At 41.8% G+C, this 24,877-nt stretch overlaps 1 protein-coding gene across 1 annotated transcript in view; it reads left to right on the forward strand.

Annotated features, from left to right (window-relative positions):
• Nucleotides 1–1,044: 1,044 nt before the first annotated feature.
• Nucleotides 1,045–24,877, forward strand: part of WAC (WW domain containing adaptor with coiled-coil) — a 53,136-nt gene continuing 29,303 nt past the window's right edge. Inside the window, exons 1-3 of the mRNA XM_048510415.1 lie at nt 1,045–1,193; nt 1,304–1,340; nt 3,047–3,242. Of these exons, the coding sequence (XP_048366372.1) occupies nt 1,156–1,193; nt 1,304–1,340; nt 3,047–3,242 (271 nt within the window). The 5' untranslated portion in view covers nt 1,045–1,155. The remainder of the gene's footprint in view (nt 1,194–1,303; nt 1,341–3,046; nt 3,243–24,877) is intronic.

The raw sequence follows: 24,877 nt of genomic DNA on the forward strand, positions 1-24,877 counted from the left end.
TGAAAACACCGAGGTTTATCACCTCCCGCTTCCCCGCAAAATGTGCATAAGGCGGCCTTATTTTCGCAGCATCCCCTCTCATCCTTGATTGCAAAGATTTCCCCGGCAATGCAAGATCCTGACTCCGCACTGCACAAAAGCGACGCTGCCGGTCCCCTCTCTCGGGTTTCTTGCTCTTAAAATTCCCGGTCGTCACACGCATTAATTAATTCTTATTACTAGGGCCCTATAGAAGAGCGACGCACCTCTGCTCCCAGCAGCGACAACCCTTCCTCCGGCGGAGAATCCAACAAAAAAGTCTCCCAGCCAATCAGCGGTCCGGAACGATCTCGCAGCTATGCTAAATAGGGTTACGGAAACAGCCGATGACGACTTCGTTCGTTCTCCCCCGCTTGCGAAAATAGCCGACTTTTTTCCGAACTGCAAATAAGTGCCACAGCCCGGGAGAGGGACGCTTGACGAAAAATACCGACGTTTTCCGAACTAGACCGAGTGTTCTAGCAGGGTCAAAATGGGAGGGGGAAGCGAGACGAAAAATACCGACCTTTCCCGAAGGTAGAGCAGGCGTCTCAGCATTCGTCCAGGAAAAAGGGAAGGATGCAGACTGAAACTTACCTTGGAGGGGATTCGGTTTCAGCGGAAACGGCCGATAATTCCCGAAGTAAGGGTGGCCGAACCCGAGTCGGGGAGGGCGGGGCCGCAAGGAAGAGGCGGGAGAAGCCGTGGCTTTGCCGGAAAGAGCCGACAAGAGCCGACGTTAGGCGAAGGCGGCGGCACCCGAGTTTCCCGGATGTAGCCGGACGGCGGTAGTGTTGGGAGCAGCGAGAGGGGACGGGAGGGGGGGAGGCGGCGAGCGAAGGCGGGCGGCGGCGGCGGTGGTGGTTTCCCGCGCTCCTCCTCCTCCGCCGCCTCCTCAGCGTGCCGTGCGGCGGCGTCTGTCCCGGCGGGTGCCGAGCGGAGATGGGCCCGTGAGCGCTGCTTCCCCACACGGCCGAGCTGCCTGAGCCGCCCCTCCTCCTCCTCCTCTTCCTCCTCCCTCCCTCCTCTTCCCCGGCCCCGGCCGGAGCGCCGCTTCCCCCTCCCCTCTCGGCGGCGCCCGTGGCCCGGCCGCGCCCTCCTGGTCCCCTCAGTCTCTCGCACACAGGCCGGGCATTGATGGTAATGTATGCGAGGAAGCAAAGACTCAATGATGGGTAAATACCCCCCTCCCGTCCCGCCCCCCCCGTCTTACCCCCCAAGAACACCAACGGCCACTAACGGCCGCCCGCTCGCTAACGTAACGTCTTTTTTATTCCCTTTCCAGCTGTCACGACCGCAAGGGGGACTCGCAGCCTTACCAGGTATACCGACTGCTTCGCTCGCCGATTAGGCCCCTGCGGCGGCCAACACTGGCGTGTGGGAGGGCGAGTGCCACTACTCGAGCGCAGGCCTCGGCCGCCGCTGTAGGCCGCACTCCACCACTTCCTTTCCCAGGGCTCCGCGCCGGGGGAGGCGAAGGGAGGAGCGGGCGGCGCAGGTTGCTGCCGCCGCCCCCCTTTGCAAATTCCGTCCGAGGACCGGAGCCAGACGCGAGCGGCGGGGCAGGGAGGCGAGACCTAGGCCCGATGCGGGCCGCGGGGCCGGGCAGGATAAGTGGGGGCGGGGAGCGAGCTTGTTTTCTTTCCCCCTCCCCATAAAACTGCAGTGGGGTTGAACATTAAAGCCCAAAAATGTTCTTCGAAGAGCGAGGCAGGGTGTAGGCCTTGCGTTATGGGTAGTTCCTCAAACTTGCAGCAATAATACATTTAAAAACGGGAATGGAGCAGAGCTAGTAGTGAAAGAGGTGGAGGGATGGGCTGGTGTGAAGTGGAGTGTAGTTAGCAGTTTTCCTCCCCCCATACCCCATGTTCCCCCGCGCGCACACATACACACACTGCTTTCCCCACAAAACAGAAGAACTAAGCTCCTGAGAGACCCAGGGGTGTAAATAGGATTGGTTGACACTGCATTTTTATACCTGGATGCTTGGCAACAAAAGCTAGTTTTTAACTACTGCAAGTTGCCTTCAGTGACAGTCCACCTAATGTAAACATTCATTGTACAGAGGCTTCCACTGTGGGGGAAAAGGTGGCTGATCACAGTTGCTTGCTGCACAATACAAGATAATGTTGGTGCTAAATACATGCAGACTGCAGTGTGTGTAACTGTTCTTTCCCCCTCTTACTACAGAATTTTGAAGGGATTTATATAGAAACTTAATTTTGAACTATGTAACAGCTAGCCTTGCTGAATAAGGTTGTTAGTTGCTTGATCAAAACTAAAACTTGTGTACATGTTGGGGAATAGTTTTTAAGGTTTGGGTAGGATTGAGGAATAGGCAGTAACCCATGGCCCATTTCATACTGTCAGTGGGCTTGTATGTGATAACATGTTGACCTTTCATCTGATGTTAGCCTGAAAACCATGCTGGTCTCTGCAAACAAAAAAAACCCTATACTACAGGTGTATATTATTGCGTTTCAGTGCCCTCTTATGCAGAGAAGCATCTTTCTAAACCCATTGAAATCCATGGCTTAGAAGGGCGTAATTGCTTAAAGTGGCACAGTTAATATTTCTGAAAATACTTCTGAAATATGCTAAAATGGGATTTGGGATTAGTATCCTGAAACCAGTGGACTACTCTGAATTAGTATGTTGATTTGCAGTAGAACTTGTTCATAATACTTCAGGGCTACAAAGACCAGAATGCTAAAGGATTGTGGAACTGGTAAAATTCGTCCAAGGGGTCTAGATTTTTACTAGTAACCTTTGCACGCTGCATGTGAGATATTTCAAACACTTTGTGTATGAGATAAATCAGTAGGTCCACGAGAGAATCAAAATTCTTCTAGGCTTCTTCAAGCCCCTTCCATGAGTACAGAAATCTCTGTACATTCAGGCCATTGCTTAGAATTTACTGAAGTTATAAAGGAATAGAAGTCATTAGGCTAGAAGCTTGGGTTATACATTCTTTCTTTGCTATCAGACTCAACTTAGGAATCTGTATTTGTCTTGTAATTTCTTGCAGGCTCTTAAATACTCATCAAAGAGTCACCCCAGTGGTGGTGATCACCGGCATGACAAGATGCGAGATGCCACAGACCCTTCACCACCAAATAAAATGTTGCGGCGTTCTGATAGCCCTGAAAACAAATATGTTGACAACACTGGCCACAGTAAAGCTAAAAGCATGCATACTCACAGAGTTAGAGAGAGGGATGGTGGTGAGTTAAATTTAACCAATTTCTCTTCAGATGCTGTTAACTATTTTCACTTATATCAGAACAAAGTATTATACCAAGACTGAAGCATAATTTCGAACAAGTTTGAGACTGTCAGAAATACACTGATAGGTTTTTTGGGTGTTATCCCTGTGCATTACAAATGTACAAATTTGTGACCATAGGATTAAATAAGCCACAGGGGTTTTTTTTGAGGTGGGAGGTTATCACACAGGTCAGTCTCTTATTTCTATTTAATATATTTTACTTGTTCAGCAGAACCTGGAAATAATTTTGTTTTACATTCAGTTGCAAGAAATAGGAAGTATTACATTGTAGTTTGAAAGTAGCACTCAATAAACATAGACCTCTTAAAATACTTATAGATTTTAGTTGTTCACTGGTGGAAGGTAGTGTAATTTTTTCCTGGTAGCTCATTTTCAAATGCTAAAATATAGCTTTGGGGTCTTTGTCCATTGGTACCATTGCTGAATGAATTCTGAGTAGGTTGTGTACTTCATGATCATTATTGGTTTGGTCCAGATTGATTGAGAAGGCAGAGAGGCTGAATTTGAATGCCTCTTTCCAGTTGTTCATCATCTGTTTGAAAGTATATAGATGCTTTTGTGCATGTGCTGTAAACCAAAAATTGCGAACAAGGGAATAATGAAATCAGAGTAATATTTCTAGTCTTGGCCAGATCTGAAGAGTTCCCTGTATTGGCCTCACTTCAGAATTTTTATTCAGTGTAAGTATTCAAGATACTAGTTACTTTTTTCATTTGCTCTCATGTAATCTGTTCCTTATAATATAGAGCAGAATTATAGCACCTATAATTTGTCTTTTTAAAAAATCTAATATAGAGGAAAAACATTTACCAGTATACAGTTAACAAAATTTGGTTAAAGTGTCATTTTAAGTCAGTAAAAAGTATTAAATGTCCTTACTTGGTTCCTAGTAGATTCTTTTCATTTAAAAAAAAACCACCTAGAGTTTCTGGTCCCTGCCAGTAGCAGTTGTACTTCTGAAAAAAATTGCTCCCAGTTTCATTAGACCTGAGAATTCACCAAGGCTGAATGTGTCACTCGTGAATGTGAAGCTAGCAGTAGGATTTTTAGACAACATCTTGAACCCTGTAAAATAGATTTTACCTACAATTTCGTTGTGACTCACCTTATGTTACAAATAAGAATTAGAAATGGGTTCTAGGCCTCAACATTTGTAAACCCATCCATTATCATCTTCTGTTGACCACATGTAGAAGTGTGTTTTGGTTTCTTCATTTGAACTGTTACACTACTTATAACAAGTAATCCCAGATAGTTAACATGTATACTTAAATGAAACAATGAATGGTTTGTATTCAATTTGCCAGTAGAGCATACAGACCTTATTCTTATATCTTATATCTGAAGACGCAAAGAAAATACTGTCATTTACTTATCTTGTGTGCATGGGTGTAAGAGGCTACTGGTATAACATGCTGAAGAATCTGGGAAAATGTTGCTGCAGTGAAATTTAGCAAGCTTCATTATGAACCTGTTTTTAGTTTCTGCTAGTATACTACTCCAAAGAGTGTGGTGAAATAAATAAAATGAAACTGGATTGTAGGGAATATATTCTTAGGAATATTGATCTGGGATACTTTATCCTTTAAAAACTGGTTGTAAATTATAGAACTTGTACTTGAACTCTCAAGAGTCGGGTTGAAATTCTTGCTCATCTTTGAAGCTCATGAAATAGTTTTGGGCAAGTTTTTATCTTGGCCAAAACTATCCATTAGGATTTTGGGGTGATACTAATGCTGGATGCAAGTTGAATGATCAGTGTAGTAGATTTCATTTAAAGGCATACTTTTTGATGAAATAGCAAATATAACAAAATAGAGATATATTAAGTAATAGAGTTGGACACATTTAAAAATATGTTGCGAGACGGAAATATACTTTTATCTGTGAAGCCCCCCTCCTTATGAGTCTGCATTTGTGTTTTCAAAAATCATCATGACTATGCTTAGGTCTAATAGAATATTTCCCTGACATATCTTTGAAAGCAAGTGAGGAACAGTGGTTACGATTGACTGGTTCTAATGTGGCAAACTGGATTTGATTCCCTGCTCCTCCACATAAGCAGCACAGCGTTTGTTTTCCCACTCCTTCACATAAAGTCAGCTGGGTGACCTTGGGGCAGTCCCAGTTCTCTCAGAACTCTCTCAGCCCCACCTACCTCACAAGATGCCTATTGTGTGTTGGGGGCTGGTGAGCGTAAGCTGCTTTGATGCTCCTTATGATGGAGAAAAGGTGGGGTATTAAAAACCCGTTTTTCTGTTGATTTCTCTGTTCTAGTTCATTTACTGATTTTTGTTACAGTGGAACTATTTCCAGGATTCCCTGTGATTTGTATCCCAGGCTACATTTTGCATATTGTAACAGACAACCTTTATTTCCTTCTGTAGCAGGTGTGATGCAGAACTCTGCTGTGCAAGGCAGCTGTAGCGACATCTTGAATGGGACATAACTGCTGATGCTTCCCCTGTGTCTCATACTCTGCTGTTTTGCTAGTGCAATTCTAGAGCTGAGTGTATTAATTGTGTTTGAACTGTTTTGGCCCTCATGCTGAAAAAATGCAGTGCCTTCCTATGAAGATGTTGGTGTATGAGCAGGCAAAATGATAGTGGTGGAACACAAGAGCTGTACTTGGCCGTACAGGCTTGAAGCAGTACTGTGAATGTCTCAGGAATTTTTTTTTGACTGATTCCTGGCTGGGCAAGTCTGGGAGGTGATGAAGGGCATAAATTTTACTTGTGAACTTTCTTCACTGCTAGTCTTAGTGTTTCAGTTGTTTGGGCACAGTTAATGGTCTTGAGGGCCAAGCAGAATTCTGTTGTGCTATTGTCTCCACATGTTCTGAGGATTGCTTACCCCCACATAGTTCAGTGCTACCTTCTGTGGGTCCTTTTCCCATTTCCACCAAACCAGCTGCGTGGCCTTTCTGAATTGGGTGGAACATTTGCTCAGTGTCGGTGCAAAGTTGCCATATCTCTGCTGGAGAAAACAGGGCCAGTCTCTGGGTAGAGCATCCTTTCACTGCCAATCTAGTAAATTGAGTTCAGTCGACTGAATTGAGTTTAGTCACATAGACAATCCACATTTCTACTATGATACAATTTAGTGTTGAATGGACTCCTTTGAAACATCACTACATTGTTTTTATTTAGCCAAAATTATTAGGTAGAGGGAATATAATGCAAGAAAGTGATGTATTTTCCAATATAATCATGTTTATGTTTTCTGACTTGTGGTGGGTAACTTAACTCTTAAGAAAGAAATGGATTGTTTGAGACTGGAGTAAAAACACCTTGCTTCTGTAATGCACGTACAAATTAGTGTAAAACATACTGCCTTTTCAATGGCATTTACTTCCAAGCAAACTGATATAAATGGAAGTGAATATATATTGGATTTGGGTTATTTGTCCCTTTCTGGAAGTTTGTTAGGCCTGAGACTGATTTGTTTCAATTGAGGGTTTTAGTTAAATGGTAGTGTGGCGCAGGTAGTGCTGCCTTCTGTTGCATCTTAAAATGCACTCCACAACCCTCCCTTTAAAATGTATGCCTAATATATCCCTGAGGGCCTTTCTGTGCATTTCTCCAACAACTTGTGGCAAGAATGCACATTTTTCTTAGGTTGATGGGCTCGCAGAGGCACTGCGTTGATCTTTAAAATAGGGGAAAGAGAAGAAACTGCAGAATTACCTTAGCCTAGATCTGGTTAATGCAGTAGATGCCTAGTAGATCTTGACAGAAGTGAGAGAATCTTTTGGCTTGGTTCATGATTAACCATCACTGGCTTCTTTTGAGAAGAAGTATTGGAATGTTGTGACTACATGAGGAGTGGAAAAATGGGGTTGGGTATAAACATTACTCAAAAGAATAATTTGGATTTGGGATTCCTGAAAATGCTTTAAGTATCTATTGAATACTTGACCAGGAGGATATTACATAGGTAGTGTCAAATGCTGACTCTGCTGTTGTGGAAAGTTCTAATGAAGGGATACTGTGTGATTCTAGTATCTTGAATGTTAACCTTATTTTTCGAGGTACATTTTCCATAGTTAATATTCTGCTTAGAATAAAATGTTAGGTGTAACACAAGATGCATTAAGTGTGGTAAATCAGAAAGTTCTTCAGATGTGCATGGGTTAGTTTAGTCTAATGTTTAACAGACGAGGGGGTCTGGACTTCAACAGAATAAACAAGGCTGCCATGAGCCAGGAAAGCCTTCTGAGTTTGTTTTTGTTTTTGCTTTTTAAAAAACTACATACAGACATTTGAAGTAGGGACAGGCAGCATTTGGGGTGGTTGTAGCAAGCCAAAATGATTCCTGATATAGAGGCAGTGGTACTAGGAGGAGAATGTGGTAAATTTGGAGGTGGTGAGGAAGTGAAAGCAGGGGATGCAGGTGAGATTTTTCCTCCCCAGTAAATCCTTGTGGGTCCCCATTTGTACATTATATTTTAGTTTGCATTAAAGTAGTACATTTGAAAATACCTTGCTATTAGAACCAGAGTTGGAAGAGCCATACAGGCCATAGTCCAACCCCTTGTTCAATTCAGGATCAGCCTAAAGCATCCCTGGCAAGTGTTCGTCCAGTCTCTGCTTGAAGATTACCAGTAAGGGAGAGCTCACCATCTCTTTAGGCAGCTGAGTCCACTGCTATAATTTTTTCCCTTATGTCCATCCAATAACTTTGTCTTTTATACCCATTTTTGCAATTCCTCTCCTCTGCTGCCAACAGGAATAGTGACAATCTTTCAATACATAAAGAAAGTAATTATGTCCCGGTCTCAATCTCATCTTTTCCAGACTGACCATTCCCAAATCCCTCAGCCTTTCCTCATGGGACTCGCTCTCCAGGCCTTTGATTATGCTCATAGCTCTCTTCTTCACCTGCTTCATTCTATCCACATCCTTTTTGAAACGAATCCTCCAGAACTGCACACATTACTGCAATGTGGCCTGATTAATGTGTTCTACAACTATTTGAATGTTGTGCTCTATTTATATTCCCCAAGTCCGCATTAGCTTTTTTGATGCTGCAGCACGCTGACTGCTCATATTCAGTTTATAGTCTACCTGCACCCCTAGATCTTATTCAGAAACAGTGTTATCTAGAAGTATATCCCACATCCAGTATGTGTGCTTCTCATTTTTGTTACCCAGATGAAGAACTCTGCACTTGCCCTTGTTGAATTGCATTGTGTTTAATTCTGGTTCCTTCTGCACAGCAACACAAATAGGCTATATAACCCGTGTTGCCTGTCTCGCTGTTCACACGGTATGTGCAGGGACCACCTGGGATCACTGGGAGATCAGCAACAGGGTGAGGGATGTTTCACATAAAAAAGAGTTTGTTTCCCTGTAAAATGTACACTTGAGAATTCCCCACCCCAGTATCCTCCAACAAATAATCCCCCCACAAGCATACAGCACAAAATGGCAGCCGCCTTGAGAATCCACTCAAATTGTGGTTGCCTACAGAATCCACCATAATGGTGGACGGAATGGGGGGGAATAAAATGCTTCTTGCTTGCTGTAGTCCACACAGGCAAGCAGGAAGTGTGTGAAACCTGGGCTAAAGGAAAAAAGAATTGTGACTTTTTAGTCTTGCTTCATGTTGAAACTTTTTATATTACTGCGTCAAATTGGCCATCTTTGCTACTGAACTAGATTAAGCAACTGTACTGAACAGACATGGCTTAGCAGTTAACTGCAAGTAGAAACTTAAACTGCTCTTCATTTCTAAGTAATTTTTGATTTTGAAGGCTCAAGAGGTAGTTTGAAGTTAGTACTTTCAGCCTAGCTTTATTTTAGTGGACAAGAATCAGTTCAAAACTATTACTTCAACATTTTGTGGTACTGTTTTAACTTTTGATCAGGCTGTTTTAAAATAAAAGCATAAACTTATTCAAATGTATTTTTGGGTCTTGGGCTTTTTTCTGTAAAATGCTGTCTACTTCAGATTTCAACTCTAGTTGATGTAGCATACTGATCAGTTGTCTGTTTACAACTGCTCAGATTATCACCAGGGCAAAACCAGCTTCTGTTAGGGATATACCTTATCAAAAGCCTGTCTACAATCATAGTCTTGTATGGGTGTGGAGTAGAGGGGGGTAGACTATGTGGGAGAATTCTAGGAGCTTCCTCTGCAATCTCCTGTGAACACTGCTTCTGTTCTATCAGCATGGACACTGCTGATCATATTTAGATGGTTGTGGAAGTCAGCACCAAAGTGGAAATGTCAGGGTCTGCTGAGTTTTCAGCTTTTGGATAAGGAGCAGTGTGTGTTCTATGGTTCAGAAGGACCTAATAGTACAAGTAGTGACTTTTGTTTGTTAGCCTCATGGCCAAAGCCTGCCTTAAAGCTATTGGTCTAAGAACTGAACTGCTGTGTTTCAGTGGTAGCTGTTCCTTTATCCCTGTGATGGTGAACCTATGGCACGTGTGCCCATAGGCGACTCTTCCGCAGGAAGACCCTGCTCTGTGAAGGCAATACACATGCTACGATCATCTCCCACTGCCCCTTGCCCTTCCAATCTGACACTGAAAACAGGCTAACAGATGACCTGAGTGCTGCATGTGTTGCTCTCAAATTTACAAAGTATAAGCCAAGGTTAGACAAATTATCAGCATGCATACGACAGCAAAAATCACATAAATTGTTCAAAAGCATGCCAAATGCAAACTTTTACCTTTCCATAAAACGTTGTTGTATTATTGAAAGCTCTGTTATTGTGTTTTTCTTTTAAGACAAAAGATGTTAATGTATGAGTAGTTTTTTCTCAACTAAAACCTCAGTATTCAGGTTAAATTGCCATATTGGCACTTTGCAATAAATAAGTGGGTTTTGGGTTGCAGTTTGGGCACTCGGTCTCTAAAAGGTTCGCCATCACTGCTTTATCCCAAATCTCCCGTCAGTGCCCTGAAGGAGAGAGTTTCCCATTCCCTTCCAATCCCATGATTTTGCAAGAGCTTCAACTGGTATATTCAGCTTCTTGCAAACTGTCCCAATTTTAGCTTGGAAGAATAGTTAAGTAAATTAATGAAGACATCTAAAACAGCTTGGAAGAGTCTTTTTCCATGTCTTTGTGGGACTGGATCATATGTACAATATGAATGCTAAATCAGTAAGCATTAGATATGTCTAGGCTTCTAGCTAATCGAGGAAGAATTGAAATGAAACTGATGCAGGCTTACATTTTTGCAAGAGGCACAGAGTAAGGGTCTCACATTCTGTAGTACTGGGTTCTGAAGGGAAACTATTCACATAGCCCTAAATATGTACGATGCCCTGCAGAACTCTTTACTTCCCCCTCTTGCTGCATAGAGCTACCAATGTCTCACCACACATCCATTGGCCCTAACTTCAACTGCCAATTCTGGATGCTGTGAGCAGTTAATGCTCTGGCCCCTTCATGTACTGTGGTGTTGGAAACTAAGATTGGGGACAGTTCTTTTCTTTTATTTCAGGTTGCCTACAAGGACATTTTTCCTTCAAAGCTGTTAGACCTTTATAAGCATATAGCATCTTGAACTGGAGATAGCAGATATTTGAGGTCGGAGAACTCCTTCAAGTTAGGAGTTCAATCTAATTTTCTGCCTCTCTTGCTTACCTGACACTGAGCTGTCCTAAATGTTCCATGGCTCTTGAAGGGCATGCACATGTTCTGTCCTTATATCAGTGTTTCCTTTGCAGGTGGTGGGAGTGAAGTTTATTACAAACTAACTTCTTTGCAGCCGAATAATACTGCAGGCAGATTCCCTCCAAGTTCAGGGAAGCCTTTTCTTTGTCTGTGGATGACCTTTCTCTGCCCTAGGGCAGTGATGGCGAACCTTTTTAAGACCGAGTGCCCAAATTGCAACCCAAACCCCACTTATTTATCGCAAAGTGCCAACCCGACAATTTAACCTGAATGTTGAGGTTTTAGTTTAGAAAAAAACGGTTGGCTCCCTCTTCCTCCTCCCCACCAGCTCGAGCAGGGGCCAGCCTGCTCTAGCCTCCAGCAAGTCTCCCTGGAAGCACTTTTACTCAGCTCTTGTGCCTCTCCTAGCATCTCTGCCTCCTCTATCGGCTGTTTCACCCGGCACTGGTGGCATTCCGCCAGCCAAGGAATGCTTGCTCGCTTCCCTACGTGAGTCACTATATGGTGCTGGCGCGTAGCCGTGCTCAGGTAAGCTGAGCCAACCCTAGATGTGTGTAGGGGTGGTGTGATTTTCCGCCTCCTACATAACAATCTCTGTGTGCGCGTGCCCACAGAGAGGGGCTCCGAAAGTCACCATTCCTCTGGCACCCGTGCCATAGGTTAAGCGCATCACTGCCCTATAGCGTAGCAATAAGGATCAATGTTAAATTCACTATTATGAATGAACAGCTAGCAAAATTTTATGTTATAAACCTGAATCCTTTATTAAACACAGAGAAAGTGTCTAAACAGTAGGATCCAGGTCAGTATGTACTTGCTGGAAGCATTCTACTAATCAAAGTCCTGAACTTTTCGGCATCCAGAACTTCCCTAGTCAAATTGAATCACTGTTTACAAAGGACCATTCATTTAATCTGTGAAGTAAATCAATGTACCTTCACCTCTGTTGCACAGTGTACTTTCAGAAAATGAAACAGAAATCCAGTTGATTCCAGTATTTAAACCTTTCCTTTTTTGGTTTGATGGCAAATGTTATATGCTTACCTATTGAATTAATGCATTAGATACAGTGTCGTTGTGCTAAAAGTGCGCAAAGTATTAGAACATTTTATTCAATAAATAGCTGTACTATATTGAATAGTATTCCATAGTTACAACTAAAAATCCCTTTTTGTGTAATTACACATGAAGCTGCATATACTCATATATGTTGGTTTGTCAATGTCAGTAGTGTCTGCATTGACGAGTAGTGGCCAGGTCTCACATAGAGGTCCTTTGCATCATCTTCTGCTTGATGCTTCTAACTAGGAATTCTGGCAATTGAACCTGGAATCTTCGTGCAAAGCAGATGCTCCATCACTGAGCCACGACCCCACAATGAAGGTGTGTTATAAGTTCTCAACTAAATCACCTTTGTGTCCTCTTAACAAATCATTCAATAGCTTGTATGTCATGTAAATAAATTCTGTGGTGGACGGAGAGATTTTTCCTAATCTGTCCCTTGCAGCAGAGTTCTGAGGCTCTCCCACCCCCATTCTGGATTCCTGAGAATCCTCTGACCCCTAGAAACAGCATTTCAGGGGGCATTTTGATTTGTAGCAGTCCACTGTGTGCGCGCGTGCATGTATTTGTGTGTACTCGGGCTTTATGAGCAGAAATGAAGCGTCATGTACTCATCTGAAGTTAGCAAGTATCTGGTAAAACTTGCCAGCATTCCTTTCCCTTTTCAGTTTTGAATGGGTAACTACAGTATTCCTGCATTGCAGGGGATTGGACTTGATGGCCCTTGGGGTCTCTTCCAGCTCTATGATTCTATGAAATCTGGTGGTCTTCAGAATTTTTAAGTATCATCAAATCCATCGTTTCCAAAATTTATTTCAGTGTGTGTTTCTAGACAAGTGCAACTTATGGATATGCTCAGAATATGAGAAGTTTTCACTTCTTTGGACTTCTTTGCAAAGCTGTATGCTTTGCCGGTGTATCTGTTGTTTCTTATAACATGCACATTAGCTAAGTTTTGACACGTCTTATAAAATGCCATTTCCTCTGGAGGGAAGGAAGAACAACATAAGCTGTTTTGGGTCCCCTTTGGGGAGTAAGGGGGGGGGGTATCAATGAAGTAAACTAAATAAATTACAAATTGTTGGGAAACAGCGCAGAGCATGATTTCTGTGCCGTCACACACGTTTCTGCATATCTGATTCATTTATTTTAGTTATATTTTAATTGTGATTAAAACTTTGCCCTTGGTGAAATTAATTTGTAGATTTTTTAAAAATAATATCAAAATAGAAATTTAGAGGTGTCTCTTTTTTATATGAGAGTGGGCCGAGGACCACTTGTCAGTTTCAGGCAGATCGTCTAGCACCTGCTGGAGTTTTGTATTAGGTGAATCCTAATGATATGTTTATAAATAGATAATTATAATCCTTAACTCCTTAAAGCTGCTGAGAACCTACATGCTGCATGAAGTTTAAAATGTATGAGCAGATTACAGGGACTCTAGTATTAAAAATAAAGAGGTCACTAGACTGCAGTCACCCTACCCTAGATGTCAAGACATTGATGATGATCTACGTGTCCAAGATGAAAGCTTTGTGGCAGATATGTTTTAGCCAGCAATTGCTTTGAAGTTAGATTGTTGAAAGTAGGATCATCTTTAGCACAGCCTTGTATACCTTTTCCAACATTGATATAGTCATGGCTGTATCCTTTGCCTTTTCAGGTTTGAATGTGTTGATTTAGAAGGAAAAAAATTTAGATTTAGAATTTAGAAGGAAAAAAATTATTTCAGTGGAGTTTTTCAATTGGTCCTGGCCATTCTCTGTTTCAATTGCTACCCAGCCTTTTTACTGATCCTGTTCTTCCTAAGTGTGTTTGCCTGTTCTTCCAGAGGAGGAGAGGACACTCATGTAGCAGTTGGCCTATACTTTTTTATACCAATGTGTGCGGCCTGTACTTTTTTATACCAGGGTAATAGGAAAGACAGCGTTGGCAGAATTTTTATACTATTTTGTTAAGGAAACTGCACCTTTGTTTTTGCATTGTCAGGTTAATATGAAGACACCCTGGTAGGAGCTTAATGTTAAGGTCAAACCTCGGGGGAACTGGATTAATATTTATATAGGGAAAAATTGCAGTGTGTTGTCAGGCTTCTTGCATTATGCAGCAATCCAGGAAAAAAACAACAGCACTGTAGCAACTGGGAAAAATCAATGGTGTACTTCCACTTTTAGTTATCCTAATGGTCTGAGATCATGCTGAAATGCTCCTTTTCTGGAGTGGAGGGCAGAGGTGGGGAGGAACTGGAGGCACATCAGCCCCAATGCTTTGCAGGGAAATACAGAAAAGCACAATAGCTGATGAGCAGGTAAACGCCTTTATATCAGTAGAAAGAGGGGCTGTATAGCAGTGGCAGAGTACTGTCATCTGTAGGCAATATTAACTGACCAAAGGAACCAGGAAATTGTGTACTTTGTATTTTGTGCATTAAGTACTCAATTTGAAAGAGCCTGTTTTTGGAGAAGTCAGACGAGGTTCAGCAGGATGAAATTTTATCTCAAGAAGATCTTGAACTTTGAGGATACCATGCGAATAGGAATGTTTTGTATAAAAGGGCTTCCCTTGCTGACGATTATAATACCTTTAGAGTTGTTTGAGTAAAATATTTTCAGCGTATGATGAAAATTGTATAATGTCAAATATAGAAAATGCCAGCAGCCTGGCCTAAATTCTACTTAAAAATCCAGAGAAGAGAGATTGCAGTGCTTCAGAACAGAAGTTGTCCTTGTTTTGATGACTCAACAGCTGCTTCGGCATTGCTGAGTAGCACAATGTAGCAAGAATAAAATTAGCCTCATTATGTGTTTCTTCCTCAGAAACTGAACCTGGAAATTAGTGTGTTAGAAATATTTGTGAAAGTCTTGCAAATGATGCTTGAGGAGTTTGGATAGATGACCTGATTTTTATTTGGCCTAAATTATTTGGTGATTCTAGTGAGGGAGATACCCCAAATGCTTTGCTAATGTAAGTTTGAAAAAAAAATTTGTGGCTTCTGGAAACTTCCAATTTTAAAAACGTGTTATTTCTTAAAAGTTAACTGGTGACCCAGTGAATGGTTAGAATACCAGTCCATTTGATCCCTTTAAAATTTACAACTACTACTTTTCTGACAATCTAAGAAGTGTATATGTATATACTATAAACATCAGAAGTAGCACTAGAGAACAAACTGAAGTGTAATAAAATTTCTTTTGATTTGTTCTGGGTAGAGTCAATCTGTAGTGAAAGATATTGTGACAAGTACTTTGAAATGGGGGTGTTTCATTTTAGCTGAAACCAACAAGCCAGTGCTAGCTTTTCTATTGACAGAAGAATTGAAGGTGTCCTTAGTGAAATTTAAAACTCTTGAAAATAGTGGCTTTCCTTAAACAGCTCTTTGTGTGTGCTAAAATTAGTGTGTAGTTTTGTGTCCCAAACTTTTTGCTTACACTGCGCACATTTAAAGAAAAGGATGTAGTGAATTTATAATTATCTACAGATAAATGATTTTGTGAGTAAAGCATTGATTTGTTAAATGAAACACTTAAGGTTTTACTTTTTACTTTTACTTTTTTTTTCAGCCAAATTTTATAGTTTATGTATTTAGAAAAGCTTCTGAGATTGATAGAGTATGTAAAATTAACATGGTGCAAGTCAAACACACAAAACTGAATTTCAGTCAATTTATAGGGTGATCTTTTGGAGGGAATTTTTAGTGCTGTTTCCTCTAGTTACTGTCATGGTTCATGAAGCCCTTTGAATCCCTACTGCCCAGAAGATGGTGTCTAGTGGGAGAGGTACCACTAAAATGTTTAAGGCTTTAAGAAACACGATGCAGAATATTATTTAATAAAGTGACTGAACATTCCATCATAGCATCCACTTTCATTGTAGTTTAATAATTGAATTAATGATGAAACATGCTTCAGTTACTTCTGAGTAATTATAGAACTGTTTGTTTACACAGCTGTCAAGCATTTTTCCAAAGCTGGGAGATGCATGTTTTTTTTTAAGCATCATTCCTTTTCCCTAGTATGTCAGTGCACTATTCCATTATGAGCGATGCTCTGCAGAGTATGAAATGTCTGTACATTTGGGGGTGGGTGTCCTCTTTGGATTCTTTTGCTTGTGGATTGAACTCTAAGACATGTGTAGGCTGCATCCTACAAGAAACCAATCCTCACATAATCAGCATTGTGCTCTGCCTTGTGCTGCTATTTGAGGGTCTGTATTATGCATATTGCTGTATTACAGCCAATTAATTGTGTCTCAGAATAGATTACTTAATTTGGAGAAAAAGTGCTGGTGGAAATGTTACAGCAGTCTCAAGAACTGTAAAGAGAGGTTCTTCCTTTGAGCGGGAGGACAACTTAGATTAGACTACTGCAGTTCGCTCTACATTGGTCTACCTTTGAGGTTGATCTGGAAGCTGAAGCTCGTACACGCAGCTGCTAGGCTCCTAGCGGGGGCTTCTAGCCGGGACCATATAACACCTGTCCTAAAAGACTTTCACTGGCTGCCTTCAAGGGTCGTCTTCAAAGTCTTTGTGTTGACTTTTAATACCATTAACTGTCTTGGACCTGCATATCTGCGAGGCCGCCTCTACTCTTATTGCCCTCAGACCCCTCCGGTCTGCGGAGGGGAATTTTCTCGTGGTACCGGGTCCCAGGGATATTCAGCTGGCATTGACACAGGCCAGGACTTTTACAGCCCTGGCCCAGCCTGGTGGAATGCGCTCCCCAATGATAGCCATGCCCTTCAGAGTTTATGTTCTGCAGGGCCTGCATGACAGTTATTCCGTTGGGCCAGCTGGGCATCCCTCTTCTTAAAATCATCCTCTGGCCTCCTTCTGGGTGTGACACATGTACTTTTTCATGCCTTTGAAATTTTTTTTGTCGTTTAAACTGAGTTTAATACTTCTATATTTTTGTATTATTTTTTAAACTATTGTGTTATGTTTTAATCATTAAATAAGCCACCTCAAGCCCTTTGAGGGATTGGCGGGATAAAAATGGGAAAATAAACTTATGGGCTATTCCCACTGTCATATCAGGGAGACGGGAGACACATTATCCTTCCTGTGGGAGTCAACCCCTCCTCTTCAGTTATTTTCTTGCCTCACAGAAAAAACAGCTGGCTAGGTTGCCTGGACTATTGCTTTCTTCTACTGGATGTGGGAGGCATCTTGCGGCCCAATGGGACCTGTCCTTCCCGCCAAACAAACCGGAATCTGGCTAGGCGGATGAAGCGTTTTGCCTCTGCCTTGCTGTTTCCCTACTCCAGAAATCATCCTCCCTTCCTCCAAATCCCACCCCCAGCAAGGCATCAGCAGCGACTGCCTGCCTGCTGCCTCACCACTTCCACACTTTTCCATGTGTTCCCCTGCCCTCCATGATGAACTCCACACCCCCCAATAGGCCAGCAAAGCTCACCCACAAGATCTTCTTAACTCATCAGTCCCGGCACATCCATTCAAAAGCCAAAGTAGTCCTAAATCCCTCTGGACACTAGCTGATCTTTGAGCAGTGCTTCTCCCACACTGACCTCTGCAAAGGTAAATGCTATGGGTGGGGAAGGTATCCCGCGGCCACAGTTCAGACTTTTTCCAGCCGCCGAGGCCTACCGGGCCAGGCGGCAGATGGTTGCCTCTGCCTTGCTACAGTTTCCATTCCGTCATCACTCCAATCTCCGTCCACCCCGGCAAGGCATCAACTGGCGACTGCCTGCTAGTTACACTATATTCTCCATTATGTGACCTTACTCCCTCCTTTCTGATCCTTTCTCTTTCACTATCATCCTGCTGAGGCTGAAGAGGAGATGATCTCAACCTCGGCACTTGCCTCGGTGGCTATACGCGGCCTCTGCAAGGTAAAGAGTGATAGTCTACGTGGAATCTTCTGTAGATCGCTTGCAAGGCATCATTGATGCCGTCAGGATCTCTGGCTAACATGTAGGACCCAGAGCAAGACTATGGGGAGAGAGGTCTTCCACTTGGTTGCTACTCTATTTTCTTAACAGTGGTGCTTATGTTGTTGAGGAGACAACTTTGGCACTTAAATTAACTGATAAAGTCATGAGCAGCCCCATCCACATGTTCAGGTGCCCAATTGTGGCGCTGCAGCTGTCCAGCCACATCGTTCCTAGGAGGACTTTCCAACAGTGGAAGGAGCCAAAATGGCAAAAGAAACTGCTGCCATTGGAAAGCTGATAGGGCTCTCATAAACTCACGCTCAGGAGCTAGGAGTCAACATTTCTGGCAGCAAAGCTGGGGTGGAAGCTGACAACTGTTAGCTCAACCCCCACCTCCAGAATGTTCCTGTGATGCTGGTGCTGGCAACTGGGGCACAGGAGCACTGGTGGGTGCTGCTGCGCCTGGCTGTTATGACAGGTCACCTGCCGGCAAATCCACCCCTCTGCCAGGGTATGTCCCCTGCTGAGGGCAAAATCTGCCAGGCGAGGGCCTATGCACCACCTCCATTTGCCGATCTATACCTCCTCTCCCCGGCCTTTGGTGGGGAGGCTACATCCAATGTGAAAGTTGTTCTAGCCATCATCAAACTGTTGAGGGAAAATGCTTTTTACGATTGTGTGGTTGATTATGTCTTGCAGACACATTGGAAGAATTTGAAAATACCTCACATTGAAAGGTGTACTTGTATAGATTGCAAAGAGAAAATTAGAACTTGCAAGAAAAGTTAGCTGTATTGTGGCTTGGCCTTTCTTGAATAAATGATGCAATAAAAACACATTTTAATAAATGAGTTTTAACTTAGTAAAGATGGCTTGTACCAACAATATTTTTTCATTACTTGTAACAACAGTATACCAAAGCCAGACTAGTTGCAGTCTACCCCCAGTGAGCCCTTTATTTGCAGCCCACTGTTGGTCAACTAAGAGAGATTTAAGCTTTGCAATCTTGGCTTTTGAGTTGTTAAATAGTGATAGTTTCCCTTGAATTTTCAGGACAAATCCTTGGGCTAAAAATTACAATTCTGAATCTTAATTTACCAGTATCTTCTGTTTCAAAGTATACTTAAAAATAAGAACACACCCTATCAGTCTGGGTCATTATTTTCAGTGGGCTCAAACTGCTGCAATCCTGCATAGTCGTAGCCCCCAGCAAACCGTGTTAGACTTGGTGAACTAGATTTCAATTATAAGGTCCAATAGATCACTGCTTCAATTCTCTCTTGGTAAATGTTCCTAAACTAAAAAAAAGGGTCTCCTGAGCCACCACAATTGGTATGCATTTTAGTGTTCAGACCCTGATAACCATTACAAGTTATAAGTACTTCAGTCCCCAGATAAATGGTGTTCTTCAGCTTTGTTTTGTTTCAACAGTAAACTTGAACAGGGAGGGAAGGTGGGCATTGCTGCTGCAGAAAGGAAATCCACTTAGAGACAGATAGTATTATTATTATTTGTTGTTTGTTGTTGTTCCCATTTTATTTATTTGTTACATATTGTTTATTTATTTCGATAGATTTTTATAATTTCGCCCTATTCTAGAGAATCGGGGATATCAGAAAGCAGTTTAATTTTATATTTGAGGGAATGGTCAGTGCAAATGCTGTGCTGATGTATTCTGTGATTTTTGTTGGTCTGAGGAGTTTAAATCTGGTCTTGATGGCAGCTCTCTAGATGGTGGTAGTTCAGTTAGCAATCAGAAGATGAAGGGGAGGGTGAAATTACAGTTGGAGAAAGCAGATGCTGTAAAACTGCGGATATTTGGTTAAAAGTCCAGTTGTCCTGCTCAGAGTAGAATTAAGGCCCCTTCCACATGGGCCAATAAACACAAGTGTAGAACACTAAATAACCTGTTTTGGGAGCAGACTTCAGCCCAGATCCTGGGTCCTGCAAAACGAGTTCGTTCCTGTGTTATTTCCCCCAACCCAGGTTTTTAAAAAATCGTTAAACAAGCGATTCTTTTGAAAAATCCTGGTTTGGGCCTCTCCCAAGCAAACATCCAGGCAGGAGGTGCTTTATTTGCCTCCTTTTTCCTTTTAAACTTTTTTTTGTGGCTTGCATCTGCGTAACTGTGCAGATGCAGCTGGTCTGCTATCTTAGGACATTGGCATGGCTGGCCGGGGTTCATTTGTGCATGTTTGCACGTGAGCTACTGCATGTTATTGGTGGGAAGCGCACTTCTTTAAAAGTAATTTTTAAAAGCTTAACTCGTGATTGTTTCTGTGGGTTCCAGTTGCTGCCTTTCGCACGAGAAAATTGATTCCTTTTATCAATGCACTGCAACTGCTATGCATTTGCTGTGTGGAAGGGAGTCTAAGTCATGTAAACCTGGAAGTTTTTTTGAAAACTAAGAGTAAAAGCAAGATACGATTTAACAGTTGTCTGAAACTTTCTTCTGCTAGGAATTAAATAGACAATGAACCGTTTGAGATCGTCAAGAATGTTGTCTTTCTGATATAAGATTTATTGCAAAGTGATTGTGTAAAATCGCCATATTTCAAAAGTTTTCAAAATTATCAGTATGTGACACAATTTTGGGAATTTTAGAGAGCCTTCCAGGTGAATTGGTTTGTGTGTACACTAGCATGTTTTCTAGGTTATTTATCTGCTTTTGCACTAGGGATTACAGGAGAGGCATATTCTATACCCATGGTTAGCGAGTGAACTGTACAACTCTCCAGATGTTATGGACTACAATTTCCCATCAGCCCTTCCAGCCAATTGCCAGTCTCACATGCTGGCAGGGGTCAGACTGGGAATTGTAGGTCCATAACGATCCTGGAGTGCAGCTGTGTTGCCCTCGCCACCACTGTTCTATACCATTACTAATTTTTCAATATGTACTAAATATAAATCAAAATAAATGCTGTAAATAAGAACGACATTCCACTATTTAGGGCATTGGGAAGTATTCTGAAAATTTTTACAATTACCGTATATACTCATGTATAAGTCGAATTTTTCAGCACATTTTTAATGCTGAAAAAGCTCCTCGAACTCTATATGCTTGGGTCATTAAAAAAAATTGTGTGTTTTTACTTGGCTGCCAGCAGCTTGGGGGCACAGATTTTTATGCTACGTGTTACAAAATTTCAGACTCTCCTGATGATACCAGCCAAGTTTGGTAAAGTTTAAAGTCAGGGGTCCAAAAGTTACTTGGACTCCCCAAAGGAGGTAAGGTGGCTCTCATTCCCCATTGGAACTTGTTTCTTAACAATGGGAGCTATTAGTAGATGGGGCCAATGGGTCTGACCTAACCTTTGGAAATTCCTGTACCAAGCCTCTGAATCCCTACCTGGTCACCAATCACAGCTGGTCTCATCAGGAGAGAGCCCTTCTAAGATAGCTGCTCACAGGTTTGGTGAAGTTGGGGTCCCGGGGGGATCCAAAGTTCTATTGATCAGCCCAAAGGAGACCTGCCTCCATCCTATTGTTTCCAATGGAAGCTAATAGTAGATTTTCTTCATTTCTGATAATATCCCTCTTAAAATCTAAGTTGGGCTACATCGGACATACAGATGATAGTCACGAGGAATCCAGTTTTTGAAGGAGTTTTTTAACTCTTGTGTGTTTAGCTTGGTTTGCTGGTTGAGCTAAAAGGTTTTTTGTACTTTTTAAAGTTATTGTTGATACCATATTGTTCTTGTTGACCCTCTTTTCCATGTTTACAGAGCCAGTTTACTGTTTTTCTTTGAAATAAATATTCAAAAACATTTAACCTACTGATGCCTCAATTGATGTAATTTTATTGGCATCTATTTTTATTTTTGAAATTTACCAGCAGCTGCTGCATTTCCCACCCTCGACTTATACGCGAGTCAATAAGTTTTCCCAGTTTTTTTGTGGTAAAATTAGGTGCCTCGACTTATATGCGGGTTGACTTATACGCGAGTATATACGGTAATGTATTGTCGAAGGCTTTCATGGCTGGATTCAACTGTTTGTTGTGGGTTTTCCGGGCTGTGTGGCCATGGTCTGGTACATCTCTGAAGATGCCAGCCACAGATGCAGGTGAAACATTAGGAACAAGATCTACCAGGCCATGACCACACAGCCCGGAAAACCCACAACAACCAGTTTACAATTAATATTTTTCTGGAAAATTCACATTTCTGGTTGTATTTGATTTTTAATCCCTTTGCACTATTTGTATGTGTACAGTATCAGTTGAGATGGCTCTCCTGCAAACAATATTATTATGGATATTATGGATAAAATGGAGTGGCCTCTGAAGTCCATGTGGACTAGGCAGGTGGCATAGAGCTGAGTACAGAACTGAAAGAGTCCAGCATTCAGCCTGTGTAAGTGATGTGGGATTTTGAAGGTGACGTGGGATTTTCCAAGTCACAGGTTTAACAGAACTGAAAAAATTTAAATTACCAAAAAAAGCCAGAATAAAAATCATACTGGTATGTAGGTTCAGGGTTTTTAAAATTTGTTAAACGTAATCCCGAAAAACATGAACCAGGGGGAAAAAATGAAGCTACAGTACAACATAGTTGGTAGAAAAATACAGTTAATATAATTGCAGAAACTTCAGAACCATTATTACTGTCAGAAAAGCATTATCAAACCATTTCCTACACATAGGAAATGGGAGCCATTAGTTGACCTACTTTCTGGAACAAAGTTGTATAGTGGAAATGTTTGGTATACTAGTTCCATGTTAACTGACAAACATCAGCTAAATGAATGAGTTAAGTCAGAAACAAAAGAGACCCTTAATCCGTTTATTAAGTAATTCCTGCCAATTTTCCCCAAAATTCTTTTTCCCTATCAGGAAAAAAGGAAAACCTTTATTTTTCCATAGCTTCATAATTCCAGAAACATTACATCTGTATTGAAAATGCCACTTCCCAGAAGTCAAACTAGTGTTGGCACTAGGTGTGTACACCATTCTCTACAAAGTGGGAACCAGCAGCAACAAAACATTTTGTATAGTGCATTAGTTGCTGTATGGTTGGATTCTACCATGCAGGATAAGAAACAGACTCATCCAGTTGCTTGGACTGAACTTACCTTTGGTTATGGTGTCATTTTTCTTATTCCTTTTTATTTAGTATTCATCTCAGAATTGTCATGTGACTGGGGAGGGCTGGATTGTTGTGGGAGGGGGGGCTACGGCTGCTGGCTCTAGATGTGTTTCAGATATTGGTGGTAGATTCCGTGAAAAGACTGGGGTTGGCTGGATGCCTTTTTTGCTCTGGAAAAATGAGTCATCAACAGCAAGAATGCTGGTTTTCTGTCTTTGTTGGGTTCATCAGCGGTCCCTCTTTCAGTCTCAGCTGGACCAGGCCATGGTGATACATGCTGCAGTCACTTCCAGGCTGGACTGTTACAACTTGATCTACACGGGGCTGCCCTTGAGGCTGTGTCAGAAACTTCAGGATGACATTTCCTGTGTTCTTTTATCTCTCTGCTGTAATTGTTCTTGTGTACTTTTTTCAGCCTTCTTATAGCTGCTGCAGCTGGTCTGACAATTTTTGTTTCTTGTTTGATATCTTTAACTCTGCTGCAAGAGTTGTCAGTGTGTCATCCTTTCAAGAACTGCTACTAAGTCATCTTCTGAACGTAATTCTTTCCGAGCTAATTGTGTACCCTTTGCCATTTTTTTTAGTCTTTGAGAGCTTCCTTCTCAGGAATGTCCTGTAAATTTTATCCATACAACCATATACACATAAACTTTTTCGTTTTATCCATTCAACTAGTACACAAGATAAATGTTTATATATGATCAATTTTTACATATAACATTTTGAGAAAAATCACTTATGTTTCCCAAAAGAGCACTTTATTATTCATGTGGTCTGCTGGTGGTGCCTGGCCCACAGGGGACTGGACGGTCCTGAACATGAGCAAGAGCTTTTTGGTTAGTGACTTCTGCCTGGTGGAATTGTCTGCCAGATGACATCTGGGCCCTGCAGGATCTTTCTGGATTTCGTAAGACCTGTAAGATGGAGTTATTCCACCAGGCATTTTATTGAGGATGGTTGAGGCCAATTTTCTACCTTATCAGCAGTGCTGCCTGGTTTTGATAGCAGTCTGAAATATATATTTCTGGGTGCCAGTTGATGTTTTATTTTGGTGGTTGCCAGTTTGTTATGTTACGACCTTGTATTTTTAAGACTTTATATGTTTTACTGTTGTTTGATCATTGAACTGCTGTGAGCAACCTCAAGCCCTGTGGTCCAGGGGAAAGGTGGGGTATCAGCCTAAAATAAAGTCAAGGGGCGAGAATTGCCCCATTAGCTGACTTTCTGCTATTGCAGATTTTTCTCCTCATGCAAGATGCTTGGTTGGTGAGTGAATCAAAGGGATGATTTGCCTGCTTCCCTAATGACCGCATTTTTTGTAAGTTCTTCTCCAGGTAGATTGACTTTTCTTTCTAGTGCTTTGGAGGCTGCTGACAGGAGAATCTGTTTCTGCCAGTCGTTACTGAGCAGTGCTTAGAATCCAGCTCAGAAAGTGTAACATATGCTTTAGTGTATATGTTTTCAGTATTATTTTGAAAACGGTGTATTTGTAAAATGAAGAAATTCTTATTTTTGGTCATCTATTTTTATCTAACCTGCTTTAGTGTATTGGACAAGCGACAGTCACCAGGAAATGTGTCATTGTAAGATCTTCTGTCCCCCCCCAGAAATGTTGCCATGGAAACATCAATGATGCTCAGTGTGCTTTTTGTCACTGAAGGAAAAAGTCTGATAAGTTTGAAAATGCTGAGTTAGCAAATGAATGCATAAGAGTTCTGTAAAATTGCAAGTCAATTTAGTCTCATAGTTGAATGAAATATGTGTGTCTTAAATATCTGAACCACATGTCCTAGCAGGTATAGTTAACTTTGGCTGTACTAGGTCTGATCATAATAGGGGCTTTGTTGTGCATATGTGTATGCAGAGGGTACCATGTCTCCTATTTACTTTCTCGTG

This window comes from Sphaerodactylus townsendi, linkage group LG11 (assembly GCF_021028975.2).
Source record: "Sphaerodactylus townsendi isolate TG3544 linkage group LG11, MPM_Stown_v2.3, whole genome shotgun sequence".
NCBI classification, from domain to species: domain Eukaryota; kingdom Metazoa; phylum Chordata; class Lepidosauria; order Squamata; family Sphaerodactylidae; genus Sphaerodactylus; species Sphaerodactylus townsendi.